Raw genomic sequence first — 23,338 nt, forward strand, 5'->3', positions numbered from 1 at the left:
ACCGCTGCACCACTGTGCTGCCCTACCCCAATCTTGTAGTTCACCAGCATCGCAACATATAAAGGCCACAGATCCAAGAAATCCACCTGCAGGAATGGGAGGTTCTGAAAAATACTTGCACAATGTCTATCAAATAGGTCAGCTGGATTAGAAGAACCAAAGATCTCGGAGAAAACCCACGCAGGTCACGGGGAGAACGTACAAACTCCGTACAGACAGCACCCATAGTCGGGATGGAACCCGGGTCTCCGGCACTGCATTCACCGTGAGGCAGCAACTCTACCGCTGAGCCACCGTGACCGCTCGATAGAAATAAGTATAGAAATAAGGCTGGCATTATAATACTTCTTTATATGAAGAGAAGGAATGGGTGACATTTCTCTCCAGAGACGCTGCCTGTCCCACTGAGTAACCCCAGAATTTTGTGTCTATCTTCGGTGTAAACCTGCATCTGCAGTTCCTTCCTACACATGCTGGCCTTATACTTTGGCAAATTAGAGTTTTATAAACCTTCATAATATTACGATTTTTTACTATTCTATAATATGTTATATATTTAATATATAATATATTCTAAAATAATCAGTTACTTTAATCAGTGCCTTTGATAAGGTCCCACACAGGAGATTAGTGGGCAAAATTAGAGCACATGGTATTGGGGGTAGGGCATTGACATGGATAGAGAATTGGTTGGCAGACAGGAAACAAAGAGTAGGAATAAATAGGTCCCTATCAGAACGGCAGGCAGTGGCGAGTGGAGTGCCGCAAGGCTCGGTGCTGGGTCCGCAACTATTTACAATATATATTAATGATGGAATTAAAAGTAACACTAGCAAGTTTGCAGATGACACAAAGCTGGGTGGCAGTGTGAACTGCAAAGAGGATGTTAGGAGGTTGCAGGGTGACTTGGACAGGTTGGGTGAGTGGGCAGATGCAGTATAATGTAGGTAAATGTGAGGTTATCCACTTTGGCGGCAAGAATAAGGAGGCAGATTATTATCTCAATGGTGTCAGGTTAGGAAAAAGGGAAGTGCAATGAGACCTGGGTGTCCTTGTACACCAGTCACTGAAAGTAGACATGCAGGTACAGCAGGCAGTGAAGAAAGCTAATGGCATGTTGACCTTCATTACAAGAGGATTTGAGTATAGGAGTACAGAGGTCCTCCAGTTGTACAGGGCCCTGGTGAGACCACATCTGGAGTATTGTGTGCAGTTTTGGTCTCCTAATTTGAGGAAGGACGTCCTTGCTATTGAGGCAGTGCAGCGTAGGTTCACGAGATCAATCCCCGGGATGGCGGGACTGTCATATGAGAAAAGATTGAAAAGTCTGGGCTTGTATTCACTTGAATTTAGAAGGATGAGAGGGGATCTTATAGAAACGTATAAAATTATACAACGACCGGGCCAAGCTAGATGCAGGAAAAATATTCCCGATGTTGGGGGAGTCCTGAACCAGGGGCCACAGTCTAAGAACAAAGGGGAGGCCATTTAAAACTGAGGTGAGAAAAAACTTTTTCACCCAGAGAGTTGTGAGTTTGTGGAATTCTCTTCCACAGAAGGCAGTGGAGGCCAATTCACTGGATGAATTTAAAAGACAGTTAGATAGAGCTCTAGGGGCTAGTGGAATCAAGGGATATGGGGAGAAGGCAGGCACGGGTTACTGATTGTGGATGATCAGCCATGATCACAATGAATGGCGGTGCTGGCTCGAAGGGCCAAATGGCCTCCTGCACCTATTTTCTACGTTTCTATGTTTAATTGGAGCTAGTAATACACACTTATTCTGTATAATAAGACGTAGGAGCAGAGTTAGGTCATTCGGCCCATCAGGTCTACTCCGCCATTCAATCATGGCTGATCTATCTCTCCCACTCAACCCCATTCTCCCGCCTTCTTCCTGTAACCTTTGACGCCCTTACTAATCAAGAACCTATCAATCTCCGCTTTAAAAATACCCAATGATTTGGCCTCCACCGCCATCTGTGGCAATGAATCCCACAGATTCACCACCCTCTGGCTAAATACATTTCTCCTCATCTCCATTCTAAAGGTGTGTCCTTTTTTTCTGAGGCTGTGCCCTCTAGTCCGACTCACCCATGACTGGAAACATCCTTTCCACATCCACCCTATCCAGGCCTTTCAATAAGGTCCCCCGTCATCCTTCCAAACTCCAGCGAGTACTGGCCCAGAACCATCAAACACTCGACAATAGGTGCAGGAGGAGGCCATTCGGCCCTTTGAGCCAGCACCGCCATTCACTGTGATCATGGCTGATCATCCACAATCAGTACCCCATTTCTGCCTTCTCCCCATACCCCCTGACTCCGCTATCATTAAGAGCTCTATCTAGCTCTCTCTTGAAAGCATCCAGAGAATTGGCCTCCAATGTCTTCTGAGGCAGAGAATTCCACAGATTCACAACTCTCTGGGTGAAAAAGATTTCCTCATCTTCGTTCTAAATGGCCTCCCCTTATTCTTAAACTGTGGCCCCTGGTTCTGGACTCCCACAACATTGGGAACATGTTTCCTGCCTCTTGCGTGTCCACTCGCTTAATAATCTTATACGTTTTGATAAGATCCCCTCTCATTCTTCTAAATTCCAGTATATACAAGCCTAGTCGCTCCAGTCTTTCAACATATGACAGTCCCACCATCCTGGGAATTAACCTGGTGAACCTACGCTGCACGCCCTCAATAGCAAGAATATCCTTCCTCAAATCTGGAGACCAAAACTGCACACAAACGTTACACGTTAACCCAATCATCCCCGGAGCCAAAAAGGTTCTAAATAAAACCATTTGAACAAAAAGATGTTTGAATGGAAGGCGTTGGTTTTGAAATGAGTAGTTATTTAGTCGTTTTTTGAAATGCGTACGGTAACAGAAAAGCTGTGAATGTTCTAAACAAATGCACCCCATGTTTTTACAGTGCTGTGAAGAGAAGCAACTCATCGGAACGCATGTCCTCAGCTGCACGACGAGAGAGCTTCGGAGAGTCCAAGAGCAACAGAACCCGCACTGGGTCGACCAGCAGTGGCTCCAGTGGCAAAAAGACCAGTGAGGGGTGAGTCACACTGTCCAATATACACCACCCCTGCTGATTTTATTGGGTTGTTACACAGAAATAAGGACATGCAGATACTGGTTTCCAAAAAAAAGACACAAAGTGCTGGAGTCACTCAGCGGTCAGGCAGCATAGAAACATAGAAAATACAACCGGTGACGTATATCGGGATGAATGATGTCAAAACTGAGGTGAGAAAAACTTTTTCACCCAGAGAGTTTTTCCCCTTTTGACCATTTGGCCCTTCGAGCCAGCACCGCCATTCAATGTGATCATGGCTGATCATCCACAATCAGTAACCCGTGCCTGCCTTCATATCATATCATATCATATCATATATATACAGCCGGAAACAGGCCTTTTCGGCCCTCCAAGTCCGTGCCGCCCAGTGATCCCCGTACATTAACACTATCCTACACCCACTAGGGACAATTTTTACATTTACCCAGCCAATTAACCTACATACCTGTACGTCTTTGGAGTGTGGGAGGAAACCGAAGATCTCGGAGAAAACCCACGCAGGTCACGGGGAGAACGTACAAACTCCTTACAGTGCAGCACCCGTAGTCAGGATCGAACCTGAGTCTCCGGCGCTGCATTCGCTGTAAAGCAGCAACTCTACCGCTGCGCTACCGTGCCGCCTACATCTCCACATCACATCTTCTCCCCACATCCCTTGATTCCACTAGCCCCGAGAGTTCTAATAATAATAATAATAATAATAATATTCATTTATTGTCATTGCAACGAGTACAACGAAATTAAAAAATAGCCAATCCTGACGGTGCGTACAAACATATATGCAATAAATGCAAAAACAAATAAATACATAAATACAATTAAATACAATTATATTAAGTACAAGATTTTTTAACGGTGTTGCCTAGTGCAAAGGTAGTGTTCAGTTCTCGTATGGCCCTGGGGTAAAAACTGTTTTTAAGTCTGTTTGTTCGGGATTTGATCGACCTGAAACGTCGACCAGAGGGCAGATGAACAAACAGACGGTGGCCGGGGTGGGATGGATCTTTTATTATTTTGCCTGCTCTACTGAGGCAGCGTAGGCTGAACAGGTGCTCCAGGGAGGGCAGTGAGCAGCCGATGATCTTCTGGGCCGTCGTGATGACCCTCTGAAGGGCCTTCCTGTCCTTTTCTGAGCAGCTGGCGTACCATGTGGTTATACAGTATGCCAGCACACTCTCGATGGAGCAGCGATAGAAGGACAACATGAGCTTCTCCTGCAGGTTGGTTTTCCTGAGGATCCTCAGGAAGTGGAGTCTCTGCTGTGCCTTCTTTACTGTGGTGATGGTGTTGGTAGACCAGGTAAGATCCTCTGCGATGTGCGTACCCAGGAACCTGAAAGCTGGTACCCTTTCCACACAGACCCCATTGATGTAGAGTGGGTCGTAATCTCCACTGGTTTTTCTAAAGTCAATTATAAGTTCCTTTGTTTTGGAGGAGTTCAGGACCAGATTGTTCACTGAACACCATGCTGCCAGCCTTTGGATTTCATCCCTATAGGCTGTCTCATCTCCTTCTGAGATGAGTCCAACCACAGTCGTGTCATCCGCGAACTTGATGATGGTGTTGGTGGGATGGGTGGGGGCGCAGTCGTGAGTGTAGAGGGAGTAAAGGATGGGGCTCAACACACAGCCCTGTGGTGAGCCGGTGCTCAGTGTAATGGTGGAGGAGAGGTGAGGGCCTATTTTGACGGTCTGGGGGCGGTTGGTCAGGAAGTCCTTGATCCATTGGCAGATGGTTTGGGAAAATCCAAGGTCGGAAAGTTTGGTGACCAGTCTGCTCGGGATGACCGTGTTAAAGGCAGAGCTGAAGTCGAGGAAGAGCATCCTCACATAGCTCCCCTGGTGTTCAAGGTGGGTCAGTGCAGTGTGAAGAGCAGTGTCGATGGCATCCCCTGTAGACCTATTTGCTCTGTAGGCAAACTGGTGTGGGTCGAAGGTGGGTGGGAGGCTGGCTTTGATGTGCTGCAGGACCAGTCTCTCGAAGCACTTTGTGATGACCGGTGTGAGTGCTACCGGACGGTAGTCGTTAAGACCGCTGATGACAGACTTTTTCGGCAGTGGGATGATTATGGCGGACTTCAGGCAGGGAGGGATGGTGGATTTTGAAAGGGACAGGTTGAAGATTTTTGTGAAGACCTCAGATAATTGGTCTGCACATTCCCTCAGCACTCTGCCCGTCACACCATCGGGGCCTGCAGCTTTCCTGGGATTCACTGCTCTGAGCACGCGCTTAACATCATACTCCTGCACAGTGAAGGTGCTGCTGTCAGGTGCTGGAGAGGGTGTTATGTCTGCCACTGTAGCTTTCACCTCGAAACGAGCAAAGAAACAGTTAAGTTCCTCTGCCAGCGAGGCGTCGCCGTCGGCAGTCGTGCGGTTGCTGGTCTTGTAGTTGGTGATGTGCTGGATGCCTTGCCATACCCGCCGTGGGTCATTGTTGGAAAAGTGGTCCTCAATCTTCCTCTTGTAGGACGCTTTGGCATCCTTGATGCCTCTCTTCAGGTTGGTTCTAGCAGCACTGTATAGAGCTCTATCACTAGACCTGAAGGCGGTGTTACGGTCCTTGAGGAGAGACCTGACATCCTTTGTCATCCAGGGTTTTTGATTGGGATACAACCGGATGCGTTTGTCGACGGTGACATTGTCAACACAGTTTTTGATGTAGCAAAGTACAGTTGATGTGTACTCCTCCAAGTCCTGATCCTCAAAAATATCCCAGTTGGTCCTTTCGAAGCAATCCTGCAGCTGCGAGGAAGCTCCTTCAGGCCATGTCTTCACAGTCTTTATGGTGACTGGAGCTTTCCTCCTGAGTGGGGTGTATGCTGGAGTTAGGAATATGGACAGGTGATCTGACTGCCCCAGGTGTGGTAGTGGTGCTGACCTGAAACCCTTCTTAATATTTGAGTAAACCTTGTCTAGTGTGTTTTTCCCCCTGGTAGCACATCTTATGTGTTGTTCAAGTTTCGGGAGAACTGACTTTAGGTCTGCATGGTTGAAGTCCCCGGCTATGATGTGGGCTGCTTCTGGATATGTGCTCTGTTGTGAGTTTATTGCACCGAGCAGGTAGCCTAAAGCTGTGCTAACGTTAGCATTCGGTGGGATGTAGACTGCTGTTACTATAACCCCTGTAAATTCGCGAGGGAGGTAAAAAGGCCTGCATTTAACTGTTAGGGACTCCAGGTCAGGAGAACAGTGGCTATCTATGATTTGGATGTTAGTGCACCAGCTGTTGTGCACGTAAATGCATAACCCCAGTCCCCCCTTGCTCTTACCGGAGTCGATGTTTCTGTCCCAACGAAACGCTGTACGCCCGGCTAGCTCAATGGCTCCGTCTGGGATAAGTGGTTGAAGCCATGTCTCTGTTACTAAGAGAATGCAACAGTCCTCCACGAGTTTGTTTGCTGATATCTGTAGTTTTAGTTCGTCCATTTTGTTGATGATGGATCTGGCGTTGGTGAGGAACATGCTGGGTAGCGGTGGTTTGTGTGGCTGTCTCTTTAGCTTGGCAAGTATACCGGACCGGCATCCTCGCTTTTGCTTCCTGTTTCTCCTCCGCCTGCGACGCCTGTTCGTGCCGACAACTATCCACGGAGCGCCCGGTGTCCTGGCTATCTCTTCCGGTATATTTCGCGGGTGTGGAAATTCGCGCACAAGGTCCCGATTGCACTGGAATCCTATGATCAGAAGATCCTTTCGGTTGTAGGTAGGATTTGCCTGATTTTCCTGATTTTCATGACTAAAATTGACTAACAGACATAACACAGATAACACACATAAAACGCACCGAAAGGGAGAGCTGTGAGCCGCTGCGTCCGTGCGCGCCGCAATCTTGCCTCTCTTTTAAATTCATCCAGTGAATTGGCCTCCACTGCCCTCTGTGGCAGAGAATTACACAAATTCACAACTCTGTGTGAAAAAGTTTTTCTCACCTCAGTTTTGACATCTTTCATCCCGATATATGTCACCGGTCCTGCAGAGATGCTGCCTGACCTACTGAGTTACTGAATTACTGAGTTACTGAATGAAGGATATGAAGAAGTGTGGCACAGTGGACCAGTGGTAGAGTTGCTGACTCGGACTTCCAGAGACCCAGGTTCACTCCTGACCTCAGGGGCTGTCTGTATAAAGTTTGTACATTCTTCCTGTGACCGTGTGGGTTTTCCCCATGTGCACCAGTCTCCTCCCACATGCAGGTTTGTAGGTTAATTGGCCCTCTGTAACATTGTAAAATAATCCCTTGTGTGTAGGATAGTGTTAGTGTGCGGGGATCGCTGGTCGGCGCGGACTCAGTGGAACAAAGGGCCTCTTTCCACGCTGTGTCTCTAAAGTCTAAAGTCTAAAGTAAAGACCCGTAGAATTACTGAACAATGGGTCTGATGAAGGGTCCTGACCCGAAACGTCACCTATCCATGTTCTCCAGAGATGCTGCCTGACCTGCTGAGTTACTCCAGCACTCTGTGTCTTTTTTTTTTAGTAAGATGTTATTGTTTCGTCTGTGATACAAAAGATTCTGATTTGTGACATGTGCATTTGGATGATAACCGTGCTGGAAATGACATTAACATTCCCACACAGACTAGAACGGCTTCCTTTAACTTCAGCTTTAGGTTTAGGGGTTAGTTATTTATTAATCTCTTCAATGTCCAACAACAAATTAACATTGGACCTTACCAAAACGTATCAGGACAGATCTTACATAAACTCCAAAGAACAGCTTTCAGATTATATTCTTAACTTTAAAAAGTGTACGGTAAGTTGTTGGGATTTGAATTTGATTAGTAGGAATACTGAGGACACAGGTTCAAGGTGAAGGGAAAAGATTTAATAGGAACCAGAGGGATAACTTATTCACACAGAGGGTGGTGGGTGTATGGAACAAGCTGCCAGAGGAGGGAGTTGAGGCTGGGACTATCCCAACATTTAAGAAACAGTCTTCTTCTACTTTCATGTCCATCATCCATGTTTCAATCGTTACATCGCTGTCATCGTTCGCCCTGAAATGGACGCAAGCTTCCGGCGACAATCAGTGGGAGCCATCACTTATACAGTAGATGATGGTGGTAGCAGAATTAGCTCAGGACACTTCCAGTTTCCAGCCCCACCACGTGGTCGCTTCTGCGATGGGGCCTTGGAAACAGTTAGACAGGTGCATGGATACGACAGGTTTAGAGGGATATGGACCAAGGGCAGGCAAGTGGATGGGTGTAGCTGGGACGTGTTGGCTGGAGTGGGCAAGTAGGCCTGAAGGGCCTGTTTCCACACTGTATCACTCTGTGACTCTATGAAGGGCCTGTTTCCACACTGTATCACTCTGTGACTCTATGAAGGGCCTGTTTCCACACTGTATCACTCTGTGACTCTATGAAGGGCCTGTTTCCACACTGTATCACTCTGTGACTCTATGAAGGGCCTGTTTCCACACTGTATCACTCTGTGACTCTATGAAGGGCCTGTTTCCACACTGTATCACTCTGTGACTCTATGAAGGGCCTGTTTCCACACTGTATCACTCTGTGACTCTATGAAGGGCCTGTTTCCACACTGTATCACTCTGTGCCTCACAGCACGAAAAATCCAGGTTCACTCGTGACCGCTGTTGTACGGACAATAGACAATAGGTGCAGGAGGAGGCCATTCGGCCCTTCGAGCCAGCACCGCCATTCAATGTGATCATGGTTGATCATTCTCAATCAGTACCCCGTTCCTGCCTTCTCCCCATACCCCCTGACTCCGCTACCTTAAGAGCTCTATCTAGCTCTCTCTTGAATGCATTCGGAGAATTGGTCTCCACTGCCTTCTGAGGCAGAGAATTCCACAAATCCACAACTCTCTGACTGAAAAAGTTTTTCCTCATCTCAGTTCTAAATGGCCTACCCCTTATTCTTAAATATTTCACAAGAGTTCTGTTGTCCGGAGTTTGTACAATCTCCCTGTGACTGCGTGGGGTTTCTCCGGGTGCTCCAGTTTCCTCACACATCCCAAAGACCTGCAGGATAATTGGCTTCAGTAAATTGTTCTTGGTGCACAGGATAGAACTAGCCTATGGGTGATCGCTTGTCGGCGTAGACTCGGTAGGCCGAAGGGCCTGTTTGCATGCTGTATTTCTAAAGTAAACTAAACTAAAGAACCATCAGTTCTGAGACAGAGGGTGTGTGTAGAATAATAGATGGGTCACAGAATCATGCTGATTTAATAAAGGACCATCAGTTGGCCAGAAGGATGATGGATCAGAGTGATACAGTCTGGCATAAAGGCCAGAAAATTGGTGGTGGACCTATATTATATATTTCAAGATGAGAAATGTATTCAATGTTCTCTCATTACATGTGCCCAAGAAGTGCTGGCACTAAAGATTCACTGCAATCCACTTTCTTTCATAGAAAATCCAAGGACCCTCTCTACAATGCTGGTGAGTACTGAGAAATACATTCCCTTTCAATAATTAAAATATTGTGTAACTATGATCATTCTTGCTTATTTGCTCTATATATTCTCTCCTATTTCAATTTTCCCCATTTTTGGGGGGAGGGGGGAATTTATTTTTGTTTTCATTTCTCTAAATGTTAAAATAGATTTAAAAAATTTAAGCGTGAAATAGGAATTCAAGTGCAGATCCGACGAAGTTTGTCTTCCTTATCAGACGCACGGTGGCGCAGTGGTAGAGTTGCTGCCTTGTAGCGCCGGAGACCCGGGTTCCATCCCGACCTCGGGTGCTGTCCGTACGGAGTTTGTACGTTCCCCCCGTGGGTTTTCTCCGAGATCTTCGGTTTCCTCCCACACTCCAGAGACGTACAGGTTTGTAGGTTAATTGGCTTTGGTATAAGTGGTAAATTGTCCCTAGCGTGTGTAGGATAGTGTTAGTGTGCGGGGATCGCTACTCGGTTGGCCGAAGGGAAGAAACGTTTTTAACACATACTAAAAATAATAAAAAGAAGAAAGGACATCAGACTGTTGGCAAGGCAGGCACTGCTGGTGGCGCCACCTGGTGTTCTCTAAACTAAAATTAGTAGAAAGCTCATTTCAAATCTATGTGAATCAGGTGAGGCATAGGATGTGTGTAGAATGGGAGATGGGTCACAGAATCATGCTGAATTAATGTGTCCTTCTCACATTGTCCCAAACTGGGTTATGTGTTCCCCCAAGCACTTCATCCTCTCCTTAACCCACGTTCCTTTAGGAGGTAATAAGATCATAAGTTACAGGAACAGGATTAGGCCTTTCAGCCCATCGAGTCTTGTCCGCTGTGGCTGATCTACCTATCCCTCGAAACCCCATTCCAGGCCTTCTCCCCGTAATCTTTGACGCCCATGCCAATCAAGGACATATCAGTCTCCATTTTAAAAGTACCCAATGACTTCACCCACACAGTCGTCTGTGGAAATGAATTCCACAGATTCATCACCCTCTGACTAAAGAAATTCCACCTCATCTCCATTCTAAAGGTACATCCTTTTATTCAGAGGCTGTGCCCTCTGGTCCTAGACTCTCCCACTCCTTGGCCCACTGGCTCCTTCAGGAGACAGGTATCTTCCATGTTTCATTTTCAGGCACTCCTTTGCTGCCTACATTTACATTTTATAGAAACGTTGGGACCTCCAGCTGTGGCCCATGTGGGTCATCGTGGTCTCCCTGCCTCTTCTTATTTGTTCTTTACTCCCAAGAATGGAATGAACGCTGTTTGACTTAGATTTTAGACTTCTGAGATGGAGCGTGGAAACATGCCCTTCGGCCCATCGAGTCCATGCCGACCAGCGATCCCCGCACCCGAGCACGATCCTACAAGTGAATAGGTTGAACAGCTGAAAGAAGGGTTGGACTTGTGGAGTAGCAGGACACACGGAAGGCCAGAACCAGTCCATTTGGGAAGGGAAGGAAGGAATGAGGAGATTACTAAAATAAAACAAGTTATATTTTATCCAAATAAATAAATGGATGGATGGAGAGAGGAATGATAAATAAAAAAAGTGAATAGACAGACAGACAGACAGACAGACAGACAGACAGACAGACAGACAGACAGACAGACAGACAGACAGACAGACAGACAGACACAGACACAGACAGACAGACAGACAGACAGACAGACAGACAGACAGATAGACAGACAGACAGACAGACAGACAGACAGACAGACAGACAGACAGACACAGACAGACAGACAGACAGACAGACAGACAGACAGACACAGACAGACACAGACAGACAGACAGACAGACAGACAGACAGACAGACAGACAGACAGACAGACAGATAGATAGATAGATAGATAGACAGACAGACAGACAGACAGATAGATAGATAGATAGATAGATAGATAGACAGACAGACAGACAGACAGGCAGACAGACACACAAACAGACACACACACACACACACGTACACACACACACACACACACACACACACACACACACACACACACACACACACACACACACACACACACACACACACACACACACACACACACACACACACACACACACACACACACACACACACACACACACAATAGATAAATAAGTAGAACGATTGATTGAACCTGTGTAATGAACCGGATTTGATAAGGGAACTCAAGGTAAAGGAGCCATTTGGAGGTAGTGACCATAATATGATAAGTTTTAATCTGCAATTTGAGAGGGAGAAGGGAAAATCGGAAGTGTCAGTATTTCATTAGTATTACACCTTCAGGCACTGAAAGGAAGCATGCAGGTACAGCAGGCAGTGAAGAAAGCCAATGGCATGTTGGCCCTCAACTTGGGAGTTGAGTATAGGAGCAAAGAGGTCCTTCTGCAGTTGTATAGGGCCCTAGTGAGACCGCACCTGGAGTACTGCGTGCAGTTTTGGTCTCCAAATTTGAGGAAGGATATTCTTGCTATTGAGGGCGTGCAGCGTAGGTTTACTAGGTTAATTCCCGGAATGGCGGGACTGTCGTACGTTGAAAGACTGGAGCGACTGGGCTTGTATACACTGGAATTTAGAAGGATGAGAGGGGATCTTATTGAAACATATAAGATTATTAAGGGATTGGACATGCTGGATGCAGGAAACATGTTGGGGGAGTCCAGAACCAGGGGCCACAGTTTAAGAATAAGGGGTAGGCCATTTAGAACTGAGATGAGGAAAAACGTTTTCGCACAAAGGGTTGTGAATCTGTGGAATTCTCCACCTCAGAAGGCAGTGGAGGCTGATTCACTGAATGCATTCAAAAGAGAGTTAGATAGAGCTATTAGGGGCTAGTGGAATCAAGGGGTATGGGGAGAAGGCAGAAACGGGGTACTGATTGTGGATGATCACACATGATCACATTGAATGGCGGTGCTGGCTCGAGGGGCCGAATGGCCTTCTCCTGCACCTATTGTCTATGTATTAAATAGAAAGGAAAGTGCGAGGCTGTGGAGATATTCAGATGCAGGGCGAATCTCCGTGATTGCGGGCACCACCATCAGTGAAAGCTCGGTGTGTGGGTGAGCCCAGACAGGTGGAGGGAGGTTGTGTCCGTGGGCAGGTGGACAATCAGCCAGGTGTGGGCAGTATTACTGTGGGGCAGCAGATGAGAAATAGAGAGAGTATCACTGAAGGACGATCAAGGGGTGGCGCGGTGGCACAGCGGTACAGTTGCTGCCTTACTGCACCAGAATCCCGAGTTCAATCCTGACTACGGGCGCTGTCTGTACGGAGTTTGTACGTTCTCCCCGTGACCTGCGTGGGTTTTCTCCGGGTGCTCCAGTTTCCTCCCACACTCTAAAGACGTACAGATTTGTAGGCTAATTGGCTTCGGTAAAATATTGTAAATTGAGCCTAGTGGGTGTAGGATCGTGCTTGTGTACGGGATGCTCAATGGTCAGTGCAGGTTCGGTGGGCCGAAGGGCCTGTTTCCGCACTGTATCTCTAAAGTCTAAAAGGGATTCCAGGGGTGGAATGCAGGGAGAAGAAATAACGTGGTGCTGGTGGAACTCTGTGCAGGATTCGGGAGCTAACATTGAACCAAGAAAGTACAGTCAAATGCAGTGAGACAAAGGAAGTCTACATGATGTTGTGTACAAAACCATGAGAGGAATAGATCGGGTAGATGCACAGAGTCTCTTGCCCAGAGTAGGGGAATCGAGGATCAGAGGACATAGGGGAAAAGATTTAATAGGAATCCGAGGGGTAACTTATTCACACAGAGGGTGGTGGGTGTATGGAACAAGCTGCCAGAGGAGGTAGTTGAGGCTGGGACTATCCCATCGTTTAAGAAACAGTTGGACAGGTACATGGATAGGACAGGTTTGGAGGGATATGGACCAAGCGCAGACAAGTGGGACTAGGGTAGCTGGGACATTGTTGGCCGGTGTGGGCGAGTTGGTCCGAGTGGCCTGTTTCCACACTGTATCACTCTGTGACTCTATGAAGGGCCTGTTTCCACACTGTATCACTCTGTGACTCTATGAAGGGCCTGTTTCCACACTGTATCACTCTATGACTCTATGAAGGACCTGTTTCCACACTGTATCACTCTGTGACTCTATGAGATTCATACCACAGTGAGATTTGTGATAGAGGAGGTGTGAGGTTGCACCTGATACTGAAACAGTCCGGCTGGTTTAATGCAGCTTTGGAGAGTATCATAAGAGACTGAGTGGGTAGCTGTGAGATTCAAGTGGGGAGAATAAGGTGGGGTGGGTTGGAAGACCAGAGATGGACAGAGTAAGGGAAGGAATCTCTGGAGGAAACTACCTGGGCAAAAACATACCATGATTGTTTAGTTTAGTTTAGTTTAGAGATACAGTGCAGAAACAGGCCCTTCGGCCCACCGAGTCCGCACCGACCAGCGATCCCCGCACATTAACGCCAATCCTACACACACTGGGGACAATTTACACACGCACACCAAGCCAATTAACCTACAAACCTGTGGGAGGAAACCGAAGATCTCGGAGCAAACCCACGCAGGTCACGGGGAGAACGTAGGAACTCCGTACAGACAGCACCCGTAGTCAGGATGGAACCTGGGTCCCTGGTGATGTGAGGCAGCAACTCTACCGCTGCACCACCTTGTGGAAAAACAAGTGGAGATTCCAGAGGGAAAAATGAGATGATCAGAGTTTTTTGACCACTTACTCACACCACAATGAAAACTGGGTGTCCTCAGTAGTCTAACAAAGTCTCCTCTCTTCCCCACCGGTCCAAAGGCTTTCCTTAGCTTTTAAAGTTCGAGCATTTGATAGGGTTTCAGTCAGTCTGTCACCTGAATGAATCTACACATTCTGCATTATATTTGATCATTTTTAACACGACAGATCAGGGGGAGACGTGAAATTGTCCGTTAAGAGAGTTTATTTATTACACATAGGTGCAGGAGGAGGCCACTTGGCCCTTCGAGCCAGCACCGCCATTCATTGTGATCATGGCTGATCGTCCACAATCAGTGACATAGCATTTTCAAACAAGTTATATTGTGTCAGTTGATTTTTTATCCTGTTGAAATGCCCTTCAGGTATGGTAAGGATTGGAATTCCAAATTGAACTCTCGTTGTTACTCTCGTCACCACGGACCTCGTTATAATGGATTTTTGGTCATGGTGGACGAAGCCTACTCAGACACCATGGTCTCTTTAAGAACGCAGGCTGCTAGTTACACTGTGCAAGGACATTGACATTGGCAAGCAGTTGCTTGCACAATGATGAAGGAACTGGGCTTGTATTCGCTGGAATTTAGAAGGATGAGAGGGGATCTCATTGAAACATCTAAAATTCTCAGAGGATTAGACACGCTAGACGCAGGAAACATGTTCCTGATGTTGGGGGGAGTCCAGAACCAGGGGTCACAGTTTAAGAATAAGGGGTCGGCCATTTAGGACTGAGATGAGGAGAAACTTTTTCACCCAGAGAGCTGTGAATCTGTGGAATTCTCTGCCACAGAGGGCAGTGGAGGCCAATTCACTGGATGTTTTCAAGAGAGTGTTAGATAGAGCTCTTCGGGCTAAACGAATTAAGGGATATGGGGAGAAGGCAGGAACGGGATACTGATTCTGGATGATCAGCCATAATCATATTGAATGGCTCAAAGGGCCGAATGGCCTACTCCTGCACCTATTTTCTATATTTCTGTTTGTATGATACTCTACTGAACAATGGAACAAACTGTACAAGACGTACAGGTTTTTAAGGTTAATTGGATGTATTCAAGAGGGAGTTGGATTTAGCTCTTAGGGCTAACGGAATCAAGGGGTATGGGGAGAAAGCAGGAACGGGGTACTGATTGTGGATGATCAGCCATGATCATATTGAATGGCGGTGCAGGCTCGAAGGGCCGAATGGCCTCCTCCTGCACCTATTTTCTATGTTTCTAAACACCCTGTAGTATTTTTAGATTGCAGTAACAAAAGTACATTTTTATTTGTTACAAAGAACTGTACATTTGAAAACAGCTGGCTGTTTCACAGAGTGGTGGTTGATGGTTGGAGCAAGCCCCTTACTCTGGTATAGAGGACAATCGGCAACATGGACCATTCCCCCTCCCCCTGCGGCCTGTTATAACCAGGGCTGCCTGTATATTTAGTCTAGTTTATTCTTAATCACTTAGTCCTTCTCTCCACAGATGCTGCCTGTCCCGCTGAGTTACTCCAGCATTTTGTGACTGTATTCAGTTTAGTTTAGACTTAGTGAAGAGATCCAGCTCGGAAACAGGCCATTCAGCACACCGAGTCCGCACCGCCCAGCGATCCCCGCACATTAACGCTATTAAAGTCTAGCAATAAAGGGGAGGCCATTTAAAACTGAGATGAGAAGAAGCTTTTTCACCCAGAGAGTCGTGAATCTATGGAATTCCCTGCCACAGAGGGCAGTGGAGGCCAATTCACTGGATGAATTTAAAAGAGAGTTAGATAGAGCTCTAGGGGCTAGCAGAATCAAGGGATATGGGGAGAAGGCAGGCACGGGTTACTGATTGTGGATGATCAGCCATGATCACAATGAATGGCGGTGCTGGCTCGAAGGGCCATATGGCCTCCTCCTGCACCTATATTCTATGTTTCTGTGCTATCCTACATCCACTAGGGACAATTTACAATTATACCAAGCCAATTAACCTACAAACCTGTACGTCTTTGGAGTGTGTGGGTAAACCGAATATCTCGGAGAAAACCCACGCGGTCACGGGTAAATGTACAATTTTGTTAGTTGGGATGGAACCCGGGTCTCTGGCACTATGAGGCAGCAACTCTACCGCTACACCACCGTGCCGATTGGGAATGGACTTTTTGTGTACGGCAGACTGGGGGAACAAATAAGTCTACAGCAATTCAGGAGCAGCATGTTAGTTGGCCCTGTGGCAAGTTAGGAGATGTAAATGGACACAGCTAGAATAGGTATCACTAAATGCTGGAGGAACTCAGCGGGTCAGGCAGCATCTCAGGAGAGAAGGAACAGGTCGAGAAGATTGAGGGGGGATCTTATAGAAACGTACAAAATTCTTAACGGGTTGGACAGGCTGGATGCAGGAAGATTGTTCCCGATGTTGGGGAAGTCCAGAACAAGGGGTCACAGTTTAAGGATAAGGGGGAAGTCTTTTAGGACCGAGATGAGAACTTTTTTTTTCACACAGAGAGTGGTGAATCTGTGGAATTCTCTGCCACAGAAGGTAGTTGAGGCCAGTTCATTGGCTATATTTAAGAGGGAGTTAGATGTGGCCCTTGTGGCTAAAGGGATCAGGGGGTATGGAGAGAAGGCAGGTACGGGATACTGAGTTGGATGATCAGCCATGATCATATTGAATGGCAGTGCAGGCTCGAAGGGCCGAATGGCCTACACCTGCACCTATTTTCTATGTTTCTACGTCACCCGTCACTTCTCTCCTGAGATGCCACCTGACCCGCTGAGTTACTCCAGCATTGTGTGAATAAATACGTCCGATTTGATCCGGCATCTGCAGTTATGTTCCTACACAGCTAGAATAGGTGTTAGGTGAAGCTGCCTGTCCTCATGCACGTCTTTACCTTGCTCTTCTGTCTCTGTGATCACAAGGGAAGCGTCGTGTGATACATTGCAAAGGTAGGTGTGGTTTGTACCATCCTCTAGCTCTCTGAACAACCCTGCCACCTTGCTGCCAGGTCTCATTCACATGCGCACACAGCCTCCTCCAGCATGCCGGCCTTTCATTTTGTCAAGTGCAAAGCTTGCCTATTTTGGAAATCACTGTTCAATGCAACAAAACTTTCCCGGCGCATTAATCGGGCGTTCCTTGGGGCAGACCATCGTGGACACTTTGGACGTTTGGTCTTTGGGCTCTCCTGAATCGTTGTCTGGTCTTTGAGTTGCGGTGGCTCTTTGAGTAATGTGATTGAGGTGCAGAGAGCTAGACCCTGTGTTACTTAGTACTGCTGCTTCTCAGAGTTGCTGCATCCATGCACTGGTGTTGAAGAATTTTGTGATGCCAATATATACTAATCAATGCAAACAAAATCCTTGCAGCGAATCCAAGCTTAGTCCATTAGACATAGAAGCAGAATTAGGCCATTCCACCCATTGAGTCTACTCCACCATTCAATCATGGCTGATCTATCTCCACCTCTCAACCCCATTCTCCTGCCTTCTCCCCGTAACCTTTGACACACACTACTCAAGAACCTTTCAATCTCCACTTTAAAAATACCCGTCTCTGTGGCAAAGAATTCACAGATTCACCATCCTCTGGCTGAAGATATTGTTCCTCATCTCCATTCTGAAGCTATTCACCGCCATTCAATATGATCATGGCTGATCATCCAGCTCAGTAACCTGTACCTGCCTTCTCTCCATACCCCCTGATCCCTTTAGCCACAAGGGCCACATCTAACTCCCTCTTAAATATAGCCAATGAACTGGCCTCAACTACCTTCTGTGGCAGAGAATTCCACAGATTCACCACTCTCTGTGTGAAGAAATGTTTTCTCATCTCGGTCTTAAAAGACTTCCCCCTTATCCTTAAGCTGTGACCCCTGGTTCTGGACTTCCCCAACATCGGGAACAATCTTCCCACATCTAGCCTCTCCAACCCCTTAAGAATTTTATATGTTTCTATAAGATCCCCCCTCATCCTTCTAAATCCCAGCGAGTACAGGCCCAGAGCCTTCAAATGCTCCTCATACGTTAACATTAGTCTGCAAAACTCTCAGTTAAACGATAGAAGCAAAGAACTGCAGGTGCGGTTTAATACAAAAAAAGGACACAAAGTGCTGGAGTAACTCAGTGGGTCAGGCAGCAGATCTGGAGAACATGAATAGGCGATGTTTTGGGTCGAATACATGGTATGACATGAAGAAGGGTCTCAACTTGACCCGCTGAGTTACTCCAGCACTCTGTGAAACGTCACCTATCCATGTTCTCCACAGATGCTGCCTGACCCGCTGAGTTACTCCAGCATTTTGTGTCCTTTACCACTTAAACTATCAGAGGAATACCTGCAGACAAGACTCACACTTGGTTTTTCATGAGCACAGGCTCCTCATTGCCGACAACTCAGGTTCTATGAGTAAAAGATGAAGCTAGGAAAATCAAATTACTGCACATGCTGGAAATTTGAAAAATAGCAAACAGCTTCTATGGAATAGACAAGCCTAGGTTGGGCAACACTGGGATTGGGTATAGTCATAAAGTCACAAGGTTATAAGTGATAGGAGCATAATTAGGCCATTTGGCCCATCAAGTCTACTCCACCATTCAATCATGTCTGATCTATCTCTCCCTCCTAACCCCATTCTCCTGCCTCCTCCCCATAACCCCTGACACCTGTACTGATCAAGAATCTATCTACCTCTGCCTTAAAAAATACCCTCTGACTTGGCCTCCACAGCCTTCTGTGGCAATTAATTCCACAGATTCACCACCCTCTGACTAAAGATATTCCTCTTCTCCTCTCTCCTTAATTCGGAGGCTAGACAAGCCTAGCTTGGGTAACGGTCGTGCTGGGTACACGCGAGCCCAGATTGGGTCGTTGGGAATAGACAAGCCTAGCTTGGATAACACTAGTGTTGGGTCTGGACAAGCCTAGCTTGGATAACACTAGTGTTGGGTCTGGACAAGCCTAGCTTGGATAACACTAGTGTTGGGTCTGGACAAGCCTAGCTTGGATAACACTAGTGTTGGGTCTGGACAAGCCTAGATTGGATAACACTAGTGTTGGGTCTGGACAAGCCTAGCTTGGATAACACTAGTGTTGGGTCTGGACTAGCCTAGATTGGATAACACTAGTGTTGGGTCTGGACAAGCCTAGCTTGGATAACACTAGTGTTGGGTCTGGACAAGCCTAGCTTGGATAACACTAGTGTTGGGTCTGGACTAGCCTAGCTTGGATAACACTAGTGTTGGGTCTGGACTAGCCTAGCTTGGATAACACTAGTGTTGGGTCTGGACAAGCCTAGCTTGGATAACACTAGTGTTGGGCCTTGAGTAGACTAGCTTGGATAACTAGTGTTGTGCTGTCTAAACCAGCCTCTTGTGTTAGCTGTTGACAGGGCGAGTCAGTGACTTTGAGTGGTGGCATAAAACAGGGAAATGGCAAGTGGGGCGAATGTAGATAAAGCAGTCCATGAAGAATATCACATGCACTGTTGCCTTGCGTGTTTTATGTTCCCATCCAAAGTACTATCCATGCCATGGACGATGCAAGCACCTTGCTCTGGGCCTCCTCCACTCAGTATTCTCATCTTCTCAGTCCATGCCTCATTTTGTTGATTTGAGAGAATATTAGTATTTCCATTGGGGGGAAAATAAATCAGCACCTTGATATCAAATTGTGCAACAATGAGATATGGAATTAAACACTGGATAAGAAAACTGTCTGGAGTCCAATAGTGATGCTTGCAGTCTCTCTTTCAAAGGCAGAGGTAGCTCATTGAGGTGTGATTGTAACATTTTAAGCTCTAGATTTTACGGTTTAGTGCTGGAGAATGTTAATGCTATCAAATGAACAGTTGATATTTCACCAAGAATGTTGGACGTGAGATTCTCTGGCCATTGGTAATCATCTTGTTGCCTCTGTCCTCTTGTCTGCTTGTCCCCCGCGGCCACTCCGAGCAGTGTTAGTGCAGCTATTTCTGGCTCAGGCTTCTGCCCCGGCTGCCCCTCCTGAAGGCTCTGCCCCTCTCCATGGTCTTCTGCTGAACCGGCAACCAAGTGACCAGGGACCGGACTCCGTGAACGCCGTCGGGAAGGTTGGAGCTCGCAGGTCGCCCGTTCTGGCCCTGCAGTTGCCGACAAGCCCTGCCGTCGTGCCGAGACCTCCGAGTCTGATCAGCCCACTTAAATCCCCAGGCCAATACTTCCAGATTTACTTTTGATTTCTTAAGGGGCTGTCCCACTTAGGCGACTGCCGGTGACTAGGCTGTTGCCGAACGTTGGCTGGGGTGTCGCGAGCATGATCGTGAGGAGTTTTCAATCAATCGTAGCGGATCACGGCGCGGTGCGGCGCAGAAACAAATTCCAGATAGAAATTTCTCGGCGACAGCTGGCTTGTGGCCAGGTATCGTAGCTTATTGCGGGCGCTGTCTGTCGCATGCTGTCCCCAGGTTGCTAGCTTGTCACAGATGCATTTAGAAGCACGTAATATTAAATTAAGAAAAGGCATTTGAAGATACCAGAAGATAGTTTTGTTTAACTAATTTATTTACCGTTAGGACATTTGACAGGTAGATTGGAGGCAACAGTTTGAGGGTCAGGTAAGGGTGGGAATTTGGCGATGTTTCAGAAGACGGTGTAATCTCTTAGCCAGGTGCTAGTTTCACAAAAAAAGTAACGCATCGACCTGACATTGTCGTGGTCATTGTCGTGGTCATTGTCGTGGTCATTGTCGTGGTCATTGTCATGGGGTAAAAGAAAATGTTGCCGATCTGCTACGACTTTGACAGTCGCCAGCAGTCGCCTTAACAATCGCGTAACTGGGACAGGCTCTTTACCAATTACAACCACATATATGATGGGCTGTCAGGGAACACGTCTGTTTGTTGTTATTTGGCTCCACGTCCTTCATGAATATCTGTACGTCTTGCTTCCACTACCATGCTCTCTCCTCTCTCTCTCTCTCACTCTCACTCTCTCTCCTTGTTTTCTGCATTGTGCTATTGTGTGTGTGTGTGTGTGTGTGTCTAACATTTGGCATGTTGTGTGACTGAGACCGTTCTGGTCGGATGGAAACGTTGTCACAAATTGCTGCATTTTGGATAATTCTGCTTTCTCATTTCGACGTGAGCACCACACATTTGCATGTAAATGAAACTGTATGAAACCTTTGGCACAATAAACGAGAGTTACGACCTTGAGCCAAGTTCTGCCGTTGACTGCACTTTGATTTCTTCCCCCGTGTCGGTCGGTCGTTGGGTCGGACGTTGGGTCGGTCGTTGGGTCGGTCAGTCTCACTGTAGCGTGCCCCGTGTGATTGGAGGTGGGGAGGAGGTTGGTTCTGCTACATTCTGCCTTTGTTTTAGAGGAAGGATATGTCAAGATGTTTCTGCGCGGAAGGCCGGTCACCATGTACATGCCCCAGGAGCTAAGGGGCACCTACAGTCTGGAGGACAAAGCTGAACTTCCCACCAAAAAGCTCAAGCTGAACTGGGTGTATCCTTCAACCTGCACTATGCTTTATACACTTTAATGACACAGCGCGGAAACAGGCCCTTCGGCCCACCGAGCCCGTGCCGACCAGCGATCCCCGCACACTAACACCATCCCACACCCACTGGGAACAACTCATACATTTACACCAAGCCAATTCACCTACAAACCTGCACGTCTTTGGAGTGTGGGAGGAAACTGAAGATCTGGGAGAAAACCCACGCAGGTCACGGGGAGAACGTACAAACTCCGCACAGACAGCACCCGTAGTCGGGATGGAACCCGGGTCTCCGGCGCTGCATTCGCTGGAAGGCAGCAACTCTACCGCTGCGCCACCGTGACCGTGTATACTTTCACCTTCTGAGAGGTTGGAGAAGTAGTTTAGCTTAGTTTCATTTAGCATAGTTTAGCTTAGTTTAGCTTAGCTTAGTTTAGCTTAGCTTAGTTTAGCATAGCTTAGCTTAGTTTAGAAGGAATGGGTGACGTTTGGAGTCGAGACCCTTCATGGACATATGCCTCCCTCTCCTCTAACTCTCAAGAAGGGTCTCAATAGACAATAGACAATAGGTGCAGGAGGAGGCCATTCGGCCCTTCGAGCCAGCACCACCATTCAATGTGATCATGGCTGATCATTCTCAATCAGTACCCCGTTCCTGCCTTCTCCCCATACCCCCTCACTCCGCTATCTTTAAGAGCTCTATCTAGCTCTCTCTTGAATGCATTCAGAGAATTGGCCTCCACTGCCTTCTGAGGCAGAGAATTCCACAGATTCACAACTCTCTGACTGAAAAAGTTTTTCCTCATCTCCGTTCTAAATCTCTCTCTCTCTCTCTCTCTCTTGACTCGAAACGTCACCCATTCCTTCTCTCCAGAGATGCTGCCTGACCCGCTGAGTTACTCCAGCACTCTGTGAAACGTCACCTATCCATGTTCTCCACAGATGTTGCCTGACCCGCTGAGTTACTCCAGCACTCTGTGAAACGTCACCCATTCCTTCTCTCCACAGATGCTGCCTGACCCGCTGAGTTACTCCAGCTTTGTGTGTCCAGCTTTGGTGTAAACCGGTATCTCCAGTGACCCAACTACACATTTAGTTTAGCTTAGTTTAGAGACACAACATGGAGCAGGCCCTTTGGCCCACTGAGTCCACGCCCGTTCACACTAGCTCTATGTTATCCCACGTGTTCATCCACTCCCTACACATTAGGGGCGATTCACAGAGGGATAATTAACCTACAAACCCGCACGAGAACATCTTTGGGACGTGGAGGCAAAGTGGAGCACCCGGAGAAAACCCACAAGGTCACTGGGAAAACGTGCAACCTCCCCAGCACCTGAGGGCAGGATCAAGGCTGGGTCTCTGGTGCAGTGAGCAGCACGTCTGGGCCACCCCATCTAACGCTCTCTGTCTCTCTATACCCTACCTCCACATTTCTATCTCCATCTCTCTCTATCTATTCTCTCTCTCTGTCTCTGTCTCTTTGTCTCTCTCTCCCTGTCTCCCCTCTCTCTCTCTCTCTCTCTCCCACTCTCTTCTCTCTATACCTCTCTCTATTCTCTCCCTCTCTCTTTCTCCCTTCTCTCTCTCTCTCTCCCTCTCTCTCTCTCCCCTCCTCTCTCCCCTCTCTCTCCCTCTCTCTCTCTCTCTCTCTCTCTCTCTCCCTCTCTCTCTATACCTCTCTCTA

General features: G+C 47.3%; 1 protein-coding gene across 1 annotated transcript in view; it reads left to right on the forward strand.

Moving 5' to 3' along the window:
- Positions 1-23,338, forward strand: part of LOC144597716 (echinoderm microtubule-associated protein-like 1) — a 253,761-nt gene that overhangs the window by 197,842 nt on the left and 32,581 nt on the right. Inside the window, exons 6-9 of the mRNA XM_078407248.1 lie at positions 2,929-3,063; positions 9,464-9,492; positions 17,091-17,117; positions 21,527-21,656. Of these exons, the coding sequence (XP_078263374.1) occupies positions 2,929-3,063; positions 9,464-9,492; positions 17,091-17,117; positions 21,527-21,656 (321 nt within the window). The remainder of the gene's footprint in view (positions 1-2,928; positions 3,064-9,463; positions 9,493-17,090; positions 17,118-21,526; positions 21,657-23,338) is intronic.

This window comes from Rhinoraja longicauda, chromosome 10, assembly GCF_053455715.1.
Source record: "Rhinoraja longicauda isolate Sanriku21f chromosome 10, sRhiLon1.1, whole genome shotgun sequence".
NCBI lineage: Eukaryota > Metazoa > Chordata > Chondrichthyes > Rajiformes > Arhynchobatidae > Rhinoraja > Rhinoraja longicauda.